General features: G+C 55.9%; 1 protein-coding gene across 1 annotated transcript in view; it reads left to right on the top strand.

The window, feature by feature from the left end:
* Nucleotides 1–20,964, top strand: part of Msp300 (Muscle-specific protein 300 kDa) — a 54,823-nt gene extending 33,859 nt beyond the window's left edge. The window contains exons 25-39 of the mRNA XM_076523453.1: nt 82–690; nt 795–1,580; nt 1,703–2,863; nt 2,998–3,777; nt 3,895–4,545; nt 4,631–5,232; nt 5,333–5,975; nt 6,161–6,499; nt 6,597–6,902; nt 7,204–7,355; nt 15,326–16,136; nt 16,420–16,578; nt 16,688–17,050; nt 17,331–17,441; nt 20,182–20,964. Of these exons, the coding sequence (XP_076379568.1) occupies nt 82–690; nt 795–1,580; nt 1,703–2,863; nt 2,998–3,777; nt 3,895–4,545; nt 4,631–5,232; nt 5,333–5,975; nt 6,161–6,499; nt 6,597–6,902; nt 7,204–7,355; nt 15,326–16,136; nt 16,420–16,578; nt 16,688–17,050; nt 17,331–17,441; nt 20,182–20,292 (7,584 nt within the window). The 3' untranslated portion in view covers nt 20,293–20,964. The remainder of the gene's footprint in view (nt 1–81; nt 691–794; nt 1,581–1,702; nt 2,864–2,997; nt 3,778–3,894; nt 4,546–4,630; nt 5,233–5,332; nt 5,976–6,160; nt 6,500–6,596; nt 6,903–7,203; nt 7,356–15,325; nt 16,137–16,419; nt 16,579–16,687; nt 17,051–17,330; nt 17,442–20,181) is intronic.
* Nucleotides 20,965–21,037: the final 73 nt, after the last annotated feature.

Genomic DNA, 21,037 nt, shown 5'->3' on the forward strand with positions numbered 1-21,037 from the left:
AGAGAGTCCAAACAGCATCGCGCGCGTCTTTAACGTCGATTTAACGTCGATATAACGTCGAGGTTCTCGGGCGGTTCGCAGGAACACCAGCAGCACAACACGCTCTACCAAGAGTGCCAGGACTGGATCGAGAGGACCCGAGACAAGTTGGGCGAGTGCAAGGAGATCCCCAGCACTCTGACCGAAGTGAACAACAAGCTGCACACCTGCAAGGCGATCAGGCAGACCCTGGAACAGGGTCAGAACAAGCTGAGGTACGCGTTGGAATTGAAAGAGAAGGTGATCATGAACACGGAGCAGAACGGAGCAGCGAAGATCCAGGAGGACACCGAGAATCTGAAGACGGAGTTCGAGAAGCTGCTGGCGAACGTGGAGGACATCAGGCAGAAGTTGGCCGCGAGAGCCGGCGCTCTCGAAGAGCTGAACAAAATCCACAGGCTTACCACGGACTGGATCGAGGAGATCGAGGGGAAGATACAGCCTGGAGAGACGCGAAAGAACGATCTCAGCGAGAAGAGGGCCGTCGTGGAGAAGTATAAGACGGTTCAGAGGGACATCCAAGGTCACGGCGAGACCGTGGAGCGGCTGAAGGCTCGATTGGCCGAGGACTCTAGCATCCCCGTTGGCCCTTACCAGTCCACCATCGCCAAGTACAACGACCTGAACAAGCTGATCGCCGAGAAAATACGGGTAAGTGTGCGTTCGTTTCCTCGCGGTCCGCGATCGGTCCGCGATCGGTCCGCGATCCGGACGGATCTCCGTTCTGTATTCTGTACGATCGTTCGAATGTTTAGAAACTGGAGGAGCAGGTCAACGACCACGAAAAGTTCCAGCAAGCGCTGAACGAAGCATCGGACTGGGTGCGTCACGCCAAGCTCGAGCTGCAGCAACATTGCGACACGCACGGCGAGAAGGAGCGGATCGTCGAACGGGAGAGCAAGGTCGACCAGATCGTCGCGTCCCTGCCCAGGGGAGAGTCCTTGATCTCGAAGGTGATCGAGCTGAGCGACGGAGTGATCGCCGGCACGGGCCCGGAGGGCCAAGAGACCGTCGAGCAAGAAACGAAACGGTTGCAGGCCGATTGGAAGTCGCTGCAAGCTCGATGCCACGAGTCCCAGAACGTCTTGTCCAATTGCATCGCCAGCTGGTCCAAGTTCACGGCTGCCTTGGACAGCATGAAGAGGTGGATGGACCATTTCCGAAAGAAGGTCAACGACGAACAGTCCAAGGAGAACAAGACGCCCGAGGATCTGGTTCGTTGCAAGAGTCTCGTCGAAGAAGCCGTTCGGCAGAAACCGGTTCTCGAGGATCTGAACGACGAGTGCGAGGCTCTGTTGGAGATGAGCGCCTGCAGCTGGGCTCGGGACAAGACGGTGCAACTGCAGACAGCTTATACCTCGTTGTTGACCGACATGCAAGGCTTGGTCTCGAGGGTGGAGAAGAATTTGTCCGATCACACGGAGTTCCTAAAGGCCAAGAAAGAGATGGAGGACTGGCTGCGCGTCGCCGGAGGATCCGTGCAAGACTGCATGGGCGTCGGAGACGCCGAATGGGCCAAGGACAAACTCGAGACCGTCAAGGTAATTTTTATCGTTCCGCGAACCTTTCGGCTTCTCACGTTCGCGAGTTTCTTTTTTTTCATATATACATACATACGTACATACATACATACATACATATATAACATATATCCATCTTCCAGATCGTGGCAACTCGAATCACCGAGGGTCAGCACCTGCTGTCGACTCTGCAGACAGCCTTCGCCAAGGCCATCGACACGGCGGTTCCGGAACAGCAGGATCGACTCAGGTCGGACATGGCCGGACTTCGTTCCAGCTGGGAGCAATTGAGCATAGACTTGAACACGGTCCAGGCTCGGCTCAAGTCCCTCTTGACTCGCTGGGACGATCACGCGGAGGCTCACGAGAAGCTGAAACTTTGGCTCGAGGAAACCCGGAAGACCGCGAGAGATCTACCGGACACGAAAGGAGAGTTTGGCGACATGAAAACGATGTTGGAGCGGTACAAGCACATGCAGGAGGAGGTTCGGAACAAAAGGACGGAGCTGGACCATCTGATGGACGAGGCCGGCGAGCTCTCGAAGCTGGCGAACAAGAACGAACCGCTGGACCGGACGAGAGCGTCGCTGAAGCTGTGGCAAACGTTGAGCGACGAGGTGGACGAGCGAAGGAAGATGCTGGAGAACGAGATGCGGGAGTACAACGCGTACCACGTTGCTCTGCAGGAGACCGAGAAGTGGCTGTTGCAGATCTCGTTCCAGCTGATGGCCCACAATTCCCTCTACATCACGAACAAGGAGCAAACCGTCGTCCAGATCGAGCAACACGAGGCTCTGCTGCGAGAGATCGAGAACTACACCGGCGTTCTGGACGATCTGAAGGCGAAGGGCAACGGGCAGATCGATCGCTACGTGGCCGTAAATCCGGACATCGAGAACACGATAGAGACGCAGCTGCGGAACGTGCAGGAGAGCTACAACTCTCTTCTGAACACCGCTCTGCAGATCAAGAAGCGATTGGCAGAATCTTTGATCAAATTCCAGGACTACGAGAACACTCTCGAGAGTATAATGAAAAATTTGGACGTCTACGAACCGGAGATCGCGCGGGAGGCGGAAGCACCTACGGACACCTTGGAGCAGGCGAAGGAGAGGTTCGAGAACGCGCGCGCGTTGCACAATAAACTGCAGGGAGAGAAGACCAGGCTCGCTCTGGCGGTCGAAGCTTGCGAAGCTGCCGTTGCTTGCGTGTCCAGGCCCGGAAGTCCGTTGGACGCACCGCCGGTGCAGATACCTGCCAGGGAGGTCGAAGTTAGGACCAAATTGGAGGAACTGATCGATCAGGTACGAGATTCTATTTAAGTTCGATTCGAGTTCGTTTTATTTTTCGACGTGGAAAATGAACATTTTAGTTGCTCGCGTTTTCGAGCGTCGGTTACGATTCCTTTTTTCACCTCGATGCGCGCGTTTTACCTTAGGCTCAAGGACACCTGATGACCGTCACGAAGTCGCTGAACGAACTGGAGGAGCAGACCAGGCAAAAGAACGCCCTCAGAGCCTGGATCACCCAGCAAAGAGCCCTCTGCGCCGAATGGAAGTCCCGTCCGGCAAAGCTGCGATCCGAAGCGGCTCAAGCGGAGCTCCAAGCGATGAACGACCTCTCGAGCAACGTCGGAGAAAGAAGAATTCACGCGACCACCGAACTGTCGCTGAACGAGGAGGATCGGGACATCGAGGAGGGTCTGGACAAGCTGGAAGCGGAGCTGACGGACGCCATCTCCGGCAAACAAGCTGCTCAGGAGCTGATTCACAAGTATCGATCGCAAGTGCAGAATATACAATCCTGGCTGGACGGTTTGTCGAAGAAGGTCGACGCGGTGGAGAAGGGCAACGGGCAAACGATCGGTCAGAAGATATCGAACGCGAAGGAGATCTCTGCCGAGTTCGAGTCCCAGGGTCCCGGCAGGCTCGGCGAAGTCAAGTTCCTCGGCGACCAGGTGATGGACTCTGTGAGCAATCTGGACTCGCAGCAGATAGAGGAGCAGATCAAGTCCGTCGAGAGACGGTACGCCGATATCGCGAAGAAGCTGCAGAGGAAGGCGCAGGTCCTGGACATGACTGCTCAGGGCATCGAAGCCACCAGGCAGGAGATCGAGGAGAACAGGGATTGGATACAGCGGAAGAAACAGCAGGCGCAATTGGCGGATCCCGTGGGCTACGAGAGCAAGCTGGCCGAGGAGAAGCTGCTCGCGTTGAAGGTACGGCACGCGGAACGCGTTGGTTCGATTATTTCCTTATTATTTCTCGATTCGCGCGCAACGAAATTTCTGTCGATCGATCGATCAACGAGACCGCGACGCGTTCGTTCGTTGCAGGCTCTGCTGAAGGAGGCTGAGGGGAAGCAGTTGGTGATCGACAACCTGGAGAAACGAGTGGGCAACATGCAGAACGAGCTGGAGACCAACGAGCAGCAGCAATTGGAGAACGAAACGAAAGCTCTTCGGGGCGAGCAAGCCGAGCTCTGCAACATCCTGACCGAAGGGATTTCCAGCGCGACCGCCGCAGCCGACGCTCGTCGCAAGTTCGAGGCCGACCTGCAACGAGCCAGGGCCTGGATCAAGTCCAAGAGCAACAATCTGAAGAAGCTGAGCGGCTATTTGCCGTTGAAAGCCGCCAAAGTCGAACGAGACATCGTCCAGCACGGCGAGTTGGAAGCGGGCGTCGATTCCTTCGGCGAGAACGATCTAAACGACGTTCTGAAGCACGGGAATACTTTGCTGAAGGAGTGCAGCGACGAAGATCGTGCCAAGTTGGAAGCGGTGTTGGAGGAGTTGAGCAAGGACTACGACGAGCTGAAGAACGAGGCGAGAGAGAAACAGGCGGCGCTCGCGGATCTTCTGCAGGGCCGAAAGGCGTTCGAGAACGAGATCGACAAGTGCCAGAGGTGGATCAACGAGGCCGAGGTTGCCACTTCGTCGGATCTGAGGACCTCCGGCATCGACGTTCTCAGGGAGCAGCTTGCCAAGGTACGCGCGCGCTTCTCCTTCTTCCAGCTTCTTCGCGATTATTCGAACACGTACGAATAATAATGCTGCTGCTCGTTTTTCACAGTACGACCGTCTGAAGAAGGAGGCCCAGGAGTTCACGGACGACATCGAGAAGATCCTTCAGCAAGGTAAATCGATCCTACCGACCGTCAGCGACGCGGACAAGCTCGAGCTGAACGAACAGCTGCGAAACATGAAGGAGGCTCACGGCCGAGTGGCTGGAATCGTGAACGAGCGAGCCCAGGCTCTCCGGAAGAACATCGACGAGGCCGAAGAATCGTTGGCCCGAGTCGCGGAGGCTGTGCGATACATGACGGACGTTCAGAAGGAGCTGCACGAGCTGAACAAGCCGATCGGTTCCAAGGTGGAAGACGTCGAAGCCATGCTGGACGCTTACGAGAGAATCCTGAACGATCTGAAGGCGAACAAGGCGAAGCTGTCGGACCTGGGATCGGTGAACGTGGCCGATCTTCACGGCGTCTCGACTCGGCAGGACGATCTGATAAAGGCTATCGAGGGACAGATCGCGAGGCTTCGACAGTTGTTGCTGTTGAGGCAGCAATTCATCGCTCTGATCGCCGAGATCACTACCTTCGTTGCCAAGTACACGGAGATCGTCAGGGACATCGAGAACTCTGGTCAGACCACGGAGGAAAAGATCAAACGGTAAAGCCTGTGTGTGTGTGTGTGCGCGCGCGCGCGCGCGCGTGCGGCAAAGTCACGTTCTCGGGCTCGGATATAAAACGATCGATCGTGTGTTTTGCAGGTACGACGACGCGATTCTCAAGATCCAAGAGTGCGAGGCCCTCCTGGCCAGCGCCACCGACAAGGGACAGCAGATCGCGGCCGAAGGATCCTCGGTGGACAGGAACAACGTCACGGAGCAACTGCAATCGCTGAAGCAACAACTTCAGGGTCTGAGAAGGGCAGTGGAGACGCAGCGAGAGCAACACGAATTGGCCGCCGCCGAGCACAAGAGATTGGCGAACGAGTTGTCGGAGATCCTCGACCGGTTGGAAGACAAGGAGAAAGAGGTGAAGTCGAGGCCGCTTCTCGAACGGGATCCGAGCAGCGTGGAAGGGGAGCTGAGGAAACACGAGGAGCTCCGCGAGGCCGTGAACGAGTATCTTGACAGGATCAAGAGCCTGAAGAACTCGATCCCCTACGAGGAAGGAATGCCCGGATCGTTGAAGGAGATGCTGAGCGAGGCGGTGTCCTTGCTGACCTCCTTGCCCAGGGAGTTGGAGGAACGCGGCAACTATTTGGAGAGCAACGCGAAGATGCGACAAGAGTACGCCGCGCTCACCGACAAGCTGCAGAGTTGGGTCCGCGAGGCTGAGATTCGGCTGGAGAGCGACAAGGACGGGCTCGATTTCGAGAACATCCTCAGCGACCTGGAAGAGCACAAGGTTCGTTGGCGATTCCGCGCGCGTTTTACCGGGGCGGTATCCCGACGAGCCGTGAAAGCGAAGCGCTTCGCTTCGAGGATCCTCGGGGATGTTTGGCGAAACGCCGAGAAGTTTCCTCGATCTTCCTCGAAGACTCCGGCAGCACCGGTATCTCGACGCGAACACCTATCCGATTCTGCTTTCAGATTTACTTCAGCAGCGAGCCGTCCATTCGCGAGCTCGTCTCTCAGCAGATTCAACAAGCGGCCGACAAGATCTGGCCGTCGTTGACCAATACCGAGCAAGAGGAACTGAGCGCGGAGCAGCAACAACACACTCAACTGCTGAAGAACACTCTGAACACGGCGAAATCGCAACGCGCCAGGCTGGAACAAGGCGCCGAGACCTGGAGGGACTACGCGGAAACGTTGCAACGGGTGCGGGCCGTCGTCTCGAGAACCAGATTCACCGACGAACCCGTCACCACCCTGGCCGGTCTGCAGTTCAACGTTCAGAAAATCACGCACGCTCTGAACGACGTACAGGCGAGTGTGTCCCAGCCGAGGCGATCTTTTCCAGGCTCGCCAAATTCTATCCTCGCGCGCTTCTCTTACCGACGTCTCGTTCGACATTTTTCCGCAGAATCAACAATTCGAATTGGATCTCCTGAACGAACGGGGTCAAGAGGTCCTCGCCATGGCGGATGCGAACAACAAGAAAACCATAGAGACTCGAATTTCCGAAACCGGAGCCGAATGGAAGGAATTGGTTTCCGGGTTGGAAGGTCGCAGAGACGCCCTCGAAGCTCTCGCGAAGCACTGGGAAGAATTGGAAGCTCGGTGGTCGTTGGTCGAGAGTCGGATCAATGCCACGGAAGAAAAATCGAAACTCGTGGACCGCGTGATCCGTTCGAAGAACCACTTGCTCGAGACCATCCAAGCTCGGCGCGTGAGTATCTCTTCTTTTTCGACTCGTCGCTCGTATCGACGTGCGCCAATTTCGACGTAACTTTGTCCATCGGGCCTACCGAAGAATATCGCGTTCGCGGGCTCTCTCGAGCCCTTTGCCCTTCGTACCCGAATCCTTGGGTAGGTTCGGTCCCGCACTTCCGGGGTCCCTTCTTCGGCCATCGAATTCGAGAGAGAGAGAGAGAGAGAGAGAGAGAGAGAGGGAGGGAGGGAGAGAGAGAGAGTGAGAGACGGGAACAGAAGCGATTACGGGATTTATCGGACGCGTTTCTTTTCCGCAGGAACTGGCGACCGAGGCCGAGAAGCTGAAGCCAATGGCGGAGGACGCGAGAGCCCTCGCAGGACCCGTTCTCGCGTATCTCGCAGCCTTCACCGAAGCTCCGGCACACGTTCTGGAGAAAAAGCTGGACAAATTGCAGGGTTCCGTCGAAGCGTGAGTGACCGCAGAACTTTTTACTTTTGTCGATGTTGTTGCGAGCGCACCGCCCGCGACGCCAACGACGCCAACGACGCCATACGCGCGTTCGAGTTTAAATCGTTGCTTCGATCGCCGAGTTATTTCTTCGATTTCGAAATATTTTTCGGGCTTATCGGGATATTTATCGTTTACGATCGGCAAATCTTATATTTCACCGTCGATCTGTTTTTGCAGCCGATCGAATAGGTTCGCGTTTCGAACGCGAGCGCGCACCGTTCCACTTCCCGACCGCTTCGAACGAACGATTCGATGGACGGCTTCGCGTCCGTCGTCGGGACGGTACAGCGGTATCTTTTGTTCCGCGTAAGCTGTAAATTACGCGATCGAAGTCGAATCTCGGTGTCTCGCGAAAGATGCGTCGATCGTCGCGGTGCCTCCGCGAGTGATTTTTACGCATGTGCATGCGCTTGCCCCGCTTTCGCATATCACCTTCCGGATGCGGAGGACCGTTATCCGCTTCTCCCGACGTCGTTCGATCTGTTTCAGGTTCTCGTCGCATCGAAAATAATTCGTCCGCACGATCGTAATTCGATCGTCGCGCCTTCGTTTTCAGGAGATCTTGTACGATTTTTATTTCCAGGAAAAATATCCGTTCTACGATTTTACGCGATCTTCGTCAGACATTTTTTATACTTTTATACGCGATTCTTGCCGGCCAAAGTTTCGGCCGTATCGAATTGTTATCGCCTCGCATCGACCGCGAAGATCAATGGGAACACAAGACGAGACAGCGATCTTTTGCGCGATCGAAGAACGACGTTTCTATTTTGCATACAGGTTCGCTGCCTACCTGTCGCAAAGTATCTTTTACGCGGCAAAATAAACTGTGTCTTTCGTTCGAACGTTTATGAAAACGAATCAACGATAACGAGAATTCGCGCAACGATTCTCCGATGAAACGCGAAAGTTCGGCAATCTTATCCTCGCCGTATCTCCTCCATCGAGTTCGAGCTCGAGATCGGCGACGTGTTCGGGGTTTCGTCGAAATGTCAAAGGTTCTTCCGAAATTCGTTTATTCGTTGCAAAACGACGGGGAAAGAAAGGAAGGATGCCGGTGGGGGTGGGGGAGGGAAAGGACGAGCGCGAAGTTTCGCGTCAGGAGCGGATTCCTTGTCGGTTACGACACGTATCGATTTAGCGCGCGTTACGTGGCGCGCGTTCGCGCTCCATCTTCCATCATACCCAAATTAGTACCATGACGTAATTAGGCCTTGTAAATAGTCGCGAGCGGGTACGTTACGATCGTTCCGCGTCAAGAAATTAATAATCGCGGCAAGGTTTGAACGATCCGCTCGCGAGTATTTCGGCGTTCGCGTTTGCCTGCTCGCGGAACGATTACCAACGACAACAATAATAGGAACGACACGGCTTCGTCGCGCTCCTATGCAACTACAGAAACAACGAAATTAGATCGCGAATCCGGGAGTATGCAACCGCCGCGAAAATAGACCGCTCCGTAATCGTTGATTGTACGGTGAAAATTCGGTGGGAAATCGTCGTCATCTTCTTCTTGTTCCTCTTCTCCATCTTCTTCTCGTTCGAATCCGTCTCGTTCGAATCCGTCTCGTTCGCGTGGCGCGAGAACGAAATGAAAATTATTTTTAAATCGAAGGGCGAACGTTACCGGCAACGATCGCAAGATCGTCCGAATCTCGCGAATCGCGCGTGACTCACGTTTCCACGAGCTGTTTGTAAACAAACGGTTGCACGGAGCATCGCGCGATCCGGACGCGCCTCGAATTATTTATAATCCGAGCAGGCCGTTGATCGAGCAGCGTTAGATAATCGAGGATTCTCCGCATTCCCGTCGATTCGATAACCGCGCGACAATTTTCCGGAAGACTCGGCTCGAACGCGATTCCGTCGACGATTATAGCCGGCTACCTTTGTCGCGGAATCGGGTCGACGATTCGCGAGCCTGGTTCGGGGAACCAACGATGCTCGTTAAAACGGTGCGAGAAAGTTCGTTCGCTGGTATGGTCCGACGAAGAAAGCGATCGATTCTCTCTCTCTCTCTCTTCTGCCGTTTCATCGTATTCGTATACCGAAACGGTTGGCACGAAAATATCGTCGCCGTTGCCGTAGTCGTTGCGCGCAATTATCGCGGATACGCGGAAATCGAACTAATAAAATAATCGATTACCGCGCGGAGGTGGTTCCCCGATCGCAAAGGGTAACACAACCACGGAAACCGTCCCCCTGTTTCCGAAGAGTCCGTAATAAACCTCCTCGAAGAGCGATCGTTTCGACCACCGCGCTCCGTCGGTTCGTACCGTGGCTCGAAGTAAACCGTTCTCGTTAAATCTCGCTAAAAATTTCATCTTCCTCGAATCAATTGCAGTGTCCGCGGTCCGTGGTCCGCGATCCGTTTCGTAGGAACGAACGAGAAGCGATTACGATCGCCGTGTACGAGCATTTCTAACCGATCGACAACGGTGCATCTTCGTTTATATTTCACGAGGGGATTCGTCTTATTCGACGAAATTTTGTATCCGCGAACGCTACCGTCTCTCGACGACCGACAAAAATATTTCGACGAGACGTTCGATATATTTTCCATAGCGTTCCGCTAATCATCGAATATTTTTCGCAACGCCCGAGCCCGTGCCCGCGGAAAACGAAACAACGAGAGTCTAAAGAGAAGTCGAACGAATCGCGTATCGCGCTAGACGGTGCAGCGATTTCCGAGGGGCAATCACGGCGGAACGCGAAAATCGAATTAATAGAATAATCGATCGCGGCAGCCCGGTTCGGGGGATATGGGATTCACCCCCGGTTTTCGTTTTAGGCGACGCGCCTCGCCGCGCCTCGCCGCGCCTCGCCGCGCCGCGCAGCGCCCGCGGCGGTTCGCGGGGATCGAAGGTTCCGCGCGGTGTGTCGATCGAACTCGCCCACTAAATATAGATTCGACGAAGAAAAGCGAGAGAAGAGCGGCGAGCCGACGCATCGGTGGGCATTCGAGGCTGCACGTTGGCCCGCTTCCGAATATCATGGCGTAATATCACGGTTACGGTCACGAGCGGACCAGTCGCGACGCGACTCGCGGCTCACGGCTCACGGCTCACGGCTCACGGCTCACGAATCACGAATCACGAATCACGAATCCACGAATCACGACTCACGAACCGCGATTCGCGCGGAGCGCGGGGCGGCGCGGCGCGGGACAGACTGGAAATAAAGTATGACGACGATCCTCGGCCGCGACGTCGCATTATCGCCAGAATAATCCGTGGAACGGCGTTCGAGCAGTTCGTCGGCGAACGTATCGCGAGGGCAGTCGCGATAAAGGCGCGGTGACACGGCGCGAGATAGCAGCGTGCAACAGTGATTTTTCTTTCGACGCGAGTTCCGACCATCGAGATTTCGGTGTTCGTTAATTTCGCGTTCGGCGGAGACCGGGCGAATCTTTCGTTTAATTATCGCGGTGATCATCGTCGCCGTTGCCAAGAAGATTCGGCGATCGGATACGGTGGTTTTGGAGCCGTGCGGTAACCGGAAGCGTCGAGGAAACGTCGAGGAAGCGGCGAGAGACGAGATCCATCCCGCGGCATGTCGACCGCTAGTACGTAACGATGAATTTGTCCGACCGCGACCGGTGTTTTCGCTCGCGTTGATCGCGTTAGCCGGGGATTGTGCTTCGTTATTGGCTTAAATATTGTTACCGCAGGGGCCGAGCTCCGCGGCCTCTATCACCGATCGATACGGAAACGCGTCGGTTTCTCGGTGCACGGTGCACGGTACACGGTACACGGTGCACCGTGCACGTGTCTCCGTCGGCTGTCGGCAGTCGGCAGTCGGCGGTCGCCGATCGCCGGACGGCGGCAGAGAGCAGCGGAGAGGCGGCGCGCGGCGCGCGACGCGCGACACACGGCAGCGCGATCGTCGGAGCGCTCCGGTCGTAAGTTGTAACTTGTAACGCGTCGCGGCCGCAGGCAGGAACGAGTCGCGAACGGGGTCGGGGTGCGAATGCTCGACCGCTTCGCGAATTATTGCCGGGTTCGCGCGAACCGGATCGTTTCGACGGGTCGTCGAAATGGTAACGGTGCGCGAGAACTTTGTCCGCGATACGGTATATCGACTCGCTCTCGCGTGTCTCGGTTCGAGCGTCGGCCAACCGTTCGTGCCAACGTTTTCGACGTTCGATCGCCTCGTTTTTCGGTAGATTCGTCGGTGCCCGGTGCTCGAGAATTTCCTCGAGCAACGATCGCGTTTTACGTTGACTCGTACCCGAATTTCGCGGCGACTCGAAAATGAAAGAAAGTTTTTAATTCGGAATCGAGAATCGAGAATGCGCGGTGCAACGGTCGATCGGAACGGAAAGCGCGTACCTTGTTCCGTCGAACCGCGGCGGATAAAGTTCTGTTCGGTAGAAGCGAGTCCCCGGCGCGACCACGGTATTCAAAGTTAGAGACCCTAGCTGCAGGGCGAATCTTGCGCGTCGATCGACGTTCGATCGCGAACGTCGAAGAGTCGATCGCGCCGCGCGATATTCGAAAGCTCGCGAATTCGGCGGCGATAGAAATCGGGGGTGGACTTCCCTTGAACGCGAATGCGACGCGAGTCGGCGCGTCCCCCAAAAAATACGACGCCGTTCGACCGAACCGAACGCCGTCGCGAATTCTGTCTAAAATGGCGCGTGAAACGAGCCGTTCCATCGGCTAAAAACTCGAGCGCAAAGTCGAGTCTCGTTTCCGATGGAAAATCGACGAAACGTCGAGACCGCGCGACGAAGGGTAAAGAATCGCGGAGGTCTCGCGCGCGGCGACCCAGTCGACAGGGTCGAAAAACTCGAGGCGACGTTGCAACACCGAGCGCAACCGGCGCGGCGGATGCGCGGAGCGATCGCGGCGAGTCTAGCGGCAAGTGTCACGGTAAGGGTGGAAAAGCTCCGGGATGACGCGGACCGCGAGCCTCTCGGAGCCAACGAACTTTCCTCTCGCGAACTCGCGAACTCACTCGCGATCTCGCGAAGAAGACGGCGTATTATTCTTAGGTGCGACGCGGCGCGCTGCTCTTTTCGGCCGTCGTCGATTTTCGTTGGCGGCCGGCGCGCGGCTGGACGCGGACGGGGTTTCTCGGGGTTTCTCGGGGCTCGGCGGGGCTCGGCGGGGCTCGGCGCTGCTCGACGCTGCTCGACGCGGCGCGCCCGTAATCCGCATGCGTCGCGGCGCCTCGCCAAGACGAAAATTTCAAAGCAGACGCTATTACGGCCCGTCTAATAACGTTTCGAACCGCGACCGCTGCTGTTTAGCTTGACCGTGCCGCGCCATACTGTTATCCGATTTACCGCTCGTCGGAATCCGGACCGATATCTCGCGGTTCGTCGTCGATTTCGGAACGAGGGAACGAGAACCGAAGAAGCCTGGGATCTCCGCGAACGCGACGGACCGGACGATTCGATCGATAAATCGATCGAATTCGCGCGAGACGAGCCTCGTAGAATAGGTACGGAAAAGTGTATCGTCTGTCTCGATCCGAACGTCGACGCGATCCTCCGCGGGAAACCTCTCGGAAATTTGATCCGTTCTCGTCGGGGAACGCGTCCGCCACGGCCCCCGGTCGGACGTTTTCGAAGATCCGGAAGATTTTCGGGATCGAGCAGCCGTCTTCGTGGTGTTCGAGAGAGGAAAAAGTGTACCGGGGTTGGTTGGTGCGACCGAAATATCTTTGGGCGATGAACTTGCCGCGACGATGCGCCGGAGCACGTTGGGTCGAGTCACATGCCCGGATAAGGTTGCGTCACGTGGACCGGGACTTCCGCTTTCCGCTGCCGCGTGCCGCGTGCCGCACTTTCCTGCGAATTATTTTCCAACGAACGGGCATCCGGAAGGATGGCCGGAATCTTGCCGGCGCCGAAATCTCCTCGGTCGAGTTCGAACGGTTTCGAAGGAGAAACGTTCGCGCTTATCGCCTGGAACGGGTTACGATCGGTCGTTCGATTGTTCGCGTTTCTTCTTAGTTTTCGTCGAGAATCGAAAGAAATAATTTTATACGGCCTTCGAGAAGCCGCGCTGCTTCGTTGGCAAGAGTCGTTGTCCAATGTTGCGAAATCTTGTGAAAATAAACTAGAGCCGAGATCGTTGTTCCTATATATTTTACGTCGAAACCGTGTATTCGCGAAGAAGAGATCGGAAACGCGCGCGTCGAGAAACGTGTACGTTTTGCCGGATAAAAAATTGTTTAACGCTGTTTCGATGGATGGAGGAGGTTGCCCGAAGGTGTAGCAGTTGCGGGCAACTTTCGCGCATCTTCGAGGACTTGTTAAAGAAAATTTATCGTCGCTAGTTCGCGCGAGCTTTCTAGCCCGGACGGTTGTCCAACGTTGCGAAATATTGCGAAATATTGCGAAATATTGCGAAATATTGCGAAATACTGCGAAATACTGCGAAAGCGTCCGACTCCGTGGGATATCGTCGGAAGATCTTCGAACGAAACCCGTGCAGCTTCAACGAAAGAAAGAGCAGGCTGCACCGGCGACGATCGCGACGTTGTTGCGCGCGAATACCGCGCGAAAAGCGACGTCTCTCTCGAGCAGATTCTTCGGAGTACGAGATTGTGTCATCGATGAAAGAGGCACGGTCGATACGCGACGCGAGGCGCGGAGTGGCGATCGTCGTCGATTCTCGAAAAGACGGAGATCGCGGGCGAAGAAAACGAGATAAAACGATCGAGAGCGACGGAAGTAAACGGCGAGAACGGGTTCCCGCGTGGTCCGCGTTCGAACGAGAGACGATTCGTTCTCCGAACGGAAACGCGGGTCGCGACGCGAAACGGACGCGAAAACGCGTCGCGATCGGCTGGTCGGCGGTGCGCGACGCGTCGTCCTCGCGAACGCGCGTGCGTTCCGACGAAACGTTTTACGATATCGTCGGCGACGAGGTTCGCGGATTCGGTCGGGTCGGGAGGTCGACGCGCGCAACGTCTCGACGATGTTGGGAAAGAGATCGACGACCGGTCGATCGATCGCGCTCCGCGCGACGCGACGTTTTTCCACCGGCCCAAAAACCGAGAAAACGGCCCGGCGAAAATAGTCCGGGACCGTGGCAAACGAATAATTCCGATTCCGTCAAAGTTCTTCCCGAAACGGTCGCGCGCGCGCGCGCGCGCGCACGCATCGTCTACTTTTAGCCGAAGCGTCGTCCGCTCTGGCTGGAGCGAAGCCAGCCACCGTCGGCAGCGACACGCATTTCCGACTCTAAATCCATCGAGCGTCGAGCGTCGAGCGTCGAGCGTCGAGTGCCTCCGCCTCGGACAATTCCTCGAGGCCCGTCCGATCAATTCCTAGGTTATTTTCTCTCCTCGCTCTCGTCGCTCCTTCGAATCGAACGTTTGCCCCGAGGATCGCGAAGTGGCACGCGTTATCGGAGACCCGAGGTCCGAGGACCGAGGCCCGAAACTCGAACGGGAAACGCGTACGTCGAAATCTATTTTTACCTGGCCGACGAGCGAGGCGCGCGAATACCCTGCCTAAGGTCACCGCGGGAAACGTCCGCGTCAGAAATTCGTCCCCGTCGCGCGAACGATTCTTCCTCCGGAGTCGGTTCCTTGGTCCTTCGACCCTCGTAGCTTCGTTCGGATAGTTACGATTCGTTTCGACGGTTTGCTCGACTTTTCTTCGATTCGGGAAGCAACCGTACGGCGAACTCGAAGAATCCGTATACTCTTTTCGGGCGCACCTTCGTCGCTCGTACAAATTAATCCGGGTGGGAGATTAATTCCGAAGAGAAAAGGATGCGACTTTTATACGACCGAGGGTCGTCGAGTCGAAATTTCTTATCGCTCGTGTCGTCTGGGAACGGGAACGGGAACGGGAACGGGAACGGGAACGGGAACGGGAACGGGAACGGGAACGGGAACGAGAAGGGGAACGGGAACGGGAACGGGAACGAGAAGGCTCGCGAATGAGACGATTCCGGTCGTTTCAGGCTCGTCGACTCCCTGCGGAAGAGATCCCGGAAGGCGGACGAGGACTTGGAGGCGTTCGAGAGCATCGAGCGCGAGATCGATCAGCTGAGGAAGCGTCTGAACGAGGCGCGCGACCGCGTCTCGGGGCTAGAGGTGTTCGGGCCCGACCAGGACGCCTGCGAGGAATCGTTGGATCGACTCGTGTCGACCGTCGAGGAGCTGCTCGACGCGGCGAAAAAGTTCTCGGGAAGCACTAAGGCGCGGTATCAAGCTAGCCAGCAGCTGGTGCCGAGCGATCTGTCCCAGCACCTGACGGGCCTCGAGCTCTGCGCGGAGGCGACTGCGCAGGCGATGGAGGAGAAGCAGAGGGAACAGAAACGGGCCCGAACCGTCCGCTCGGATTATCTGACCGACCTGGACGAGGTTCAGGCCTGGATACGCCAGGCCGAGCTCAAGGTTCAGGATCGATCGATCGAGCCGGGTCCGTTGAAGGAGCAGCTGAAGCAGGTGCAGGACGAGCTGGGAACGATCGCGGACAAGCTCGAGCGATTGACGAGAAACGGGCGAACCATCGCGGAGAACACCAGGGACGACACCGAGAAACAGCTGATAGAGAGCACCGTGCGGAACGTGACCGAACAGCTGAGCCAGGTCGGCGACTGGCTCGACGAGAGGAAGCAGCTCGTCGCCGACGCGATCGACGCCTGGCAGAGGTTCTGGACCCTCTACGAGGCTGTCCAGGCCTGGACGGAGGAGAAGAAGCGATTCCTGGTCGAGCCGCTCAAGCTCGCAACTCTGGTGCAGGCCAGGCAGAGGCTGCACGAGTATTCGGTACGTCGACGATTCGATTCGCGAGGGCCGTCTCGTTTCTGCTCTCCGGATCTGCTCTTTTCTTTCGTATATCGTCGCGTAGGAGCGCCGGCCGCGGAGCGCGCGTCTTCGAGCCCCGAGCGGAGCTTCTTCTTCTTTTCGAAACGGATCGGCCGCGAAACGGCTCGCGTTCTCGATATCCGAGTTCCGCTCGAGGGTCGCTCGACGACGCGTCCAGGCCAGGCGCGCGCGTTCCCGCGGAAATCGATCGAGCCGGTAAAGATGTTTTCGGGGCGGGTTGCAGACCGCGGCCAAGAGCTGCAAGCAGATTAACAGGAACCTGAGCGAGATGGGCAAAGAGCTCGAGAGCATCGGTCAAGTCTGCAGCGTGGGCGTGCTGCCCGAGAAGCTGCTGGAAGCCGAGGAAGCGAAGGTGCAGGTGGAGGGTCGGCTGTTGGAGAGGGTTCGTGTCGATCGATTTTTTCGATTAGGTCCGACTCGCGCGCGCGGCTACAGAGCCGGAGAGTGCGAGAGAGAGAGATACATCGCGCGTTCTCCTTGTCCGTTTTTAGAACGCTCTGCTGCAAGAGACCAGCGAGGAATGGGAGCAGTGCGAGCGAAAGATGAAGGAGGTGAAATCGTGGATCGAGAAGGCCAGGCAGAGCCTGGAATCGCCGCAGGGCAAGAAGAAACCGCTGAGGGATCAGCACAGCGTGCGCGAAAAGATGCTGAGCGACGTGGCGATACAGAAAACGAAAATCGGTATATCGATGGAGAAGCTGCAGGTGCACTTCCGCTCCGGAATCGGCGGGGATAGTCGCATCGGCGAGACGGTCGACGAACTTTTGGCCGATTTGGACAGCCTTCACGGCACCGTCAAGGAACAGGTCGCGTCTTTGGAGGCTTGTCTGACTCGGATCGATCGATATCAACAGGTTAGGGAGCGAGGAAGAGACGCGGTAGCGACGTCGCGCCGTTTCGTCCTGATCCGAGGACCGCGCGCGCTCTCCCTCGAGACGCCATCGCCGATCTCTTCGAACGAACCTCGAGACGACGACGACGACGACAACCTTTTCTCGAAAATCTCTTTGAAATCTCTGCGACGTACGCGATCGGTTGGAATCGACTCGAGAAGGGTTCCGCGATCGGCGATCGTCTCGACGGCGCGGTCGATGGGACGCGCGGGACTCTGAGACGGCGTCTATCTAATTGCAGGAGATACAGCAGCTGAGACAGCAGATCGTCCAGGTGGAGCAGCAGCTGAGGACGGTGCTGAGCCCGACGTACCTCTCCGCCGACAAGGAGAAGGCGCTGCAGGAGCAACAGGTAGGTTCGCCTTGGTCCCACCTTCTCGTCACCTGCACAATTGCGCTAAAAGCAGCAACTTGGTTTTTTGCATTTGCTCGATACCAACTGAAGACCACCACCAGGATACTCGTATGCTCTCTCGTCTAACGAACCGCGTTCCGTTCCACGGAAGATATCGCTTCGGGATTCTTCTCGAACGCGCGCGGATCGCGTATCCCGGATTTCCGATTTCTTCGTGCCCGAGCAAGAGAGAACGCGACTAACGATTATTAACCCACTCACCCGAGCCCGTCGATCGCTAACCGAGGCAGGGCGGATCTCCGCCGATGACCCGATCTTCGGCTGCTCCGCTCGATAATTTCGCTCGTTCTCGTCGAATTCTCTGGAAAATCGTTGGCGGTTCTACCGAGCGAGTCGGAAGACGTTTCAATGGAACGAGACGGGACGATCGTCGAAGCGATCGAGCACGGAGCAGTCGGAACGCGGGTGTAACCTTTGCGCGTCGAGCTGTAACAAGGTCGCGCCCTGCCACTGGAAACATTTTGACGACTATCGAGGGAGGTATCTCGTAAAGGGGAGACAGAGGTCGATAACGAACGTTCTTTTCGCTCGCGATCGCGGTCGCGGTCGCAGTCACGGTCACGGTCACGGTCACGGTCACAGCCACAGTCACAGGTCACAGGTCACAGGTCACAGGTCACAGTTCACAGTTCACAGTTCACAGTCACAGTCGTCACAGTTTTTATGTCAAGGTGTTTCCATTCAGTTTTTCCCTTCGAACTGGCCCGACTCTTTCGCCAGCAACCGAAACGCGTCGACGGAATTCGAAGCTGCGCTCTAAAATCGAACGTTCGTCGTTCGAACTTTTCCAAAGAATCCAAAGTTGCCCGCGAAAGAGTGAAATATTAACATCGTCGATCGAACGCGGCCCTTCCCATATCGAGGCTTTCCTATACGCGCTCGCGACGAACGAAGCCGCGCGTCTCGTTAACGAACTCTGTACGCACGGCCCTCTTCTAACCGCTGCTCCGCCATCTTTAAACGCTAACCGCTAATCTCGTCCTCGCGCATTCAATTTCTTCCATCGAGAAACACCGACGACTTCTCGAGCCAACGAATAACACAATCTTTGATCGGATCGTCGATTATTCCGGCGAAAAACGTTCGTTCGTTCGTTCGTTCGTTCGTTCGCTCGTTCGTCGGTGGGACGATCCGAGCGTACGATCGTCCGGCGCTCGCGACGCAGCCTCGCGAAACGCGCTTTCATCGTGGTGGTAGATTTCTTACGGGGTACCGGTTGGTATCACGGCCCGACTGAACCGGTCTCGCTCCGTTCTCTTTCTCGAAAACGTACGAGAACGGAATCTCGACCGTGTCGCACTCTCACGCACGTGTCTTTGTTGTTTTCTTAGAGTTTACATTTTCTTTTATCCTTCACTTTTCTTTAACCTTTTACCTTTTATCTCTTTTACTTTTCTCCTAGTAGTACTCTTTGTTCTTTGTATTCTCTGTTCTCTGTTCTCTGTTCTCTGTACTCTGTACTCTGTACCGTATCTGTTCTCTGTTTTCCGTTCTCCGTTCTCCGTTCTCCGTTCTCCGTTCGGCCACGAAAGTCCGCGTACGGCAGGCTCGAAACGAGAAACGCGAAGACTTTCCAAATGAAAACGAACTCGAAAATCCTGGCTAAAATTGTTCAAGTTCCGAAGCGTCGAAAGCTTTCGATTTTGCATCGAAATCGACGGACCGCTCGTCGAACGTTTCGAACCTTCGCCGATCCGTTTCGAGGGTTCGGAAGGTGCGAGTACGCAGATTTTCGGCCGATCGTACGCGCGATGCGTACAGTTTTACGCGTCTTTTTTGTACCGTAAGGGGATTACTTGATTTTGCTTGTTTTCATTTTCTTTCTATTCTTGCGTAATTCACGTGTTCTGTTTCTACCATCTCGCCGTTCTCACCGTCCAATTTCTGCGTCGCGACGGCGAGACGGCGCGAGAACTTTGGTAGCGGCACCGTACTGCAAAACTGTCTCGTCCACCGAAACACGATTCGAGTCGCTGTCGCAACACTGTCTTTCGCACGCGCGATCACACCCGTAGGCTTCTTTGTTCAGTTTCGATCGTCGCGAGCAGTAGATCGCGCAACGAGCGACGGACGATTCGATTCGCGAATACCCGGAGAAAGAGAATGTCGCCGGGAAAGTCGCCGGACGAATCGCCGGAAAGTACGAGAAACGAAAGATACGCGAGAAAATCAAGTGACCTCCGCAGACGCGCGCGTCGAGACTCGCGTCGAGACTCGCGAAGGAACGCAGCGAGCACGAGTCGAGGAACGCGGCTCGACAAATAATCGAACGATCCGTTCTTACGATCTTTTTAACCCCCTATCTTTCTTTCACCTCTCCGTCTATTTTCTTTTCATGGGTTTTCTCTTTGTTTGCGTTTGTTGACAATCTGTTTCGTCTACTCCATCGCATCGGCTACAATATGATTTAAGAAATTTTCTTTGCCGCACCCCTTTCATCCGCCATTCTCCCTCGATCTCTCCGCTCCGTCACTCCATCTCGCTCATTTTCTTTCTGTTCCGGTCTGGATCATCGATCCCCGTCGTATCGTTTTTGCGTCGTCGTCGTCGTCGTCGTCGTCGTCGTCGTTTTACGTTTCGGTGTCCACGTTGGTTTTTCTTCGTTTCTCGGATCTCTGTCTCTCTCTCTCTCTCTTTCTCTTTCTCTCCTCTCGCCGTCTCTGCGAGACGATCGTAGTTCTGCCGAGAGAAGATCAAGTCGTTGCAGAGCAAAATTCAGGCGCGCACGGAAAGATCGAAGATTCTCGCGCAACGCGGAACGCCCGATCCCGAACCGTTGGATCCGTGACGGTGGAGACGGCCGTGAACGGTCGCGGCCGCGGCCCTTTGAGAAACGACTCGGTTCCGACGGCTAGCGTCGTCCGATCCTCGCGTTTGTTCGTTCTCCCGCGTAATTCCATCCGGGACGAGGATAAGAGCGTCGGAACGGATCGCGGAATCGCAAACTTCTCGATAGGTTGGTCGGACCTCGACGAAATTCGAAACGTCCGAAATCTCGAAAATTGGCATCCGTTCGGACGATACGCCGAGGGTTTCTCGAGACCCGAAAATTCGTGTTCCGGAGATTCTAGAAAACTCGGGGGTTTCAGAAGTTTCGGCGTCTCGAGAGCCGCGAAACCAGAAGTTACGAGGTCCGGCGCGAAAATATCTCCGCTCCCGGATGGAAACTGTTTTTACCTCAGGATCTTTTTTAGCGAAACTTTATACATACGTACGTACACGCGTGCATACATACATACATACATACATACATACATGCATACATACGCATAGAATCGAAGCTACACGATACCGCGTCGAGCGATCGTTCTTACCGTTCCGCGTCGACGAATCTCGACTCGCGTAACCGTTGTTCGAGCGTTTCGAGGCGAGCGATCGATGAAATTGTTGCGCGACCTCGAAAGAACGAGGAGCAAAAACGAAATTCGGAAATAAATCGAAAAATGAGAAATAGAAATAATGGGAACGGTGTTGGGTTTCTTCTTTCATTCACCAGCCACTGCCGATATCGTAACACGTTGATCCGGCACACG

The sequence above is a fragment of the Megalopta genalis genome, chromosome 7 (genome assembly GCF_051020955.1).
Source record: "Megalopta genalis isolate 19385.01 chromosome 7, iyMegGena1_principal, whole genome shotgun sequence".
Classification (NCBI taxonomy): domain Eukaryota; kingdom Metazoa; phylum Arthropoda; class Insecta; order Hymenoptera; family Halictidae; genus Megalopta; species Megalopta genalis.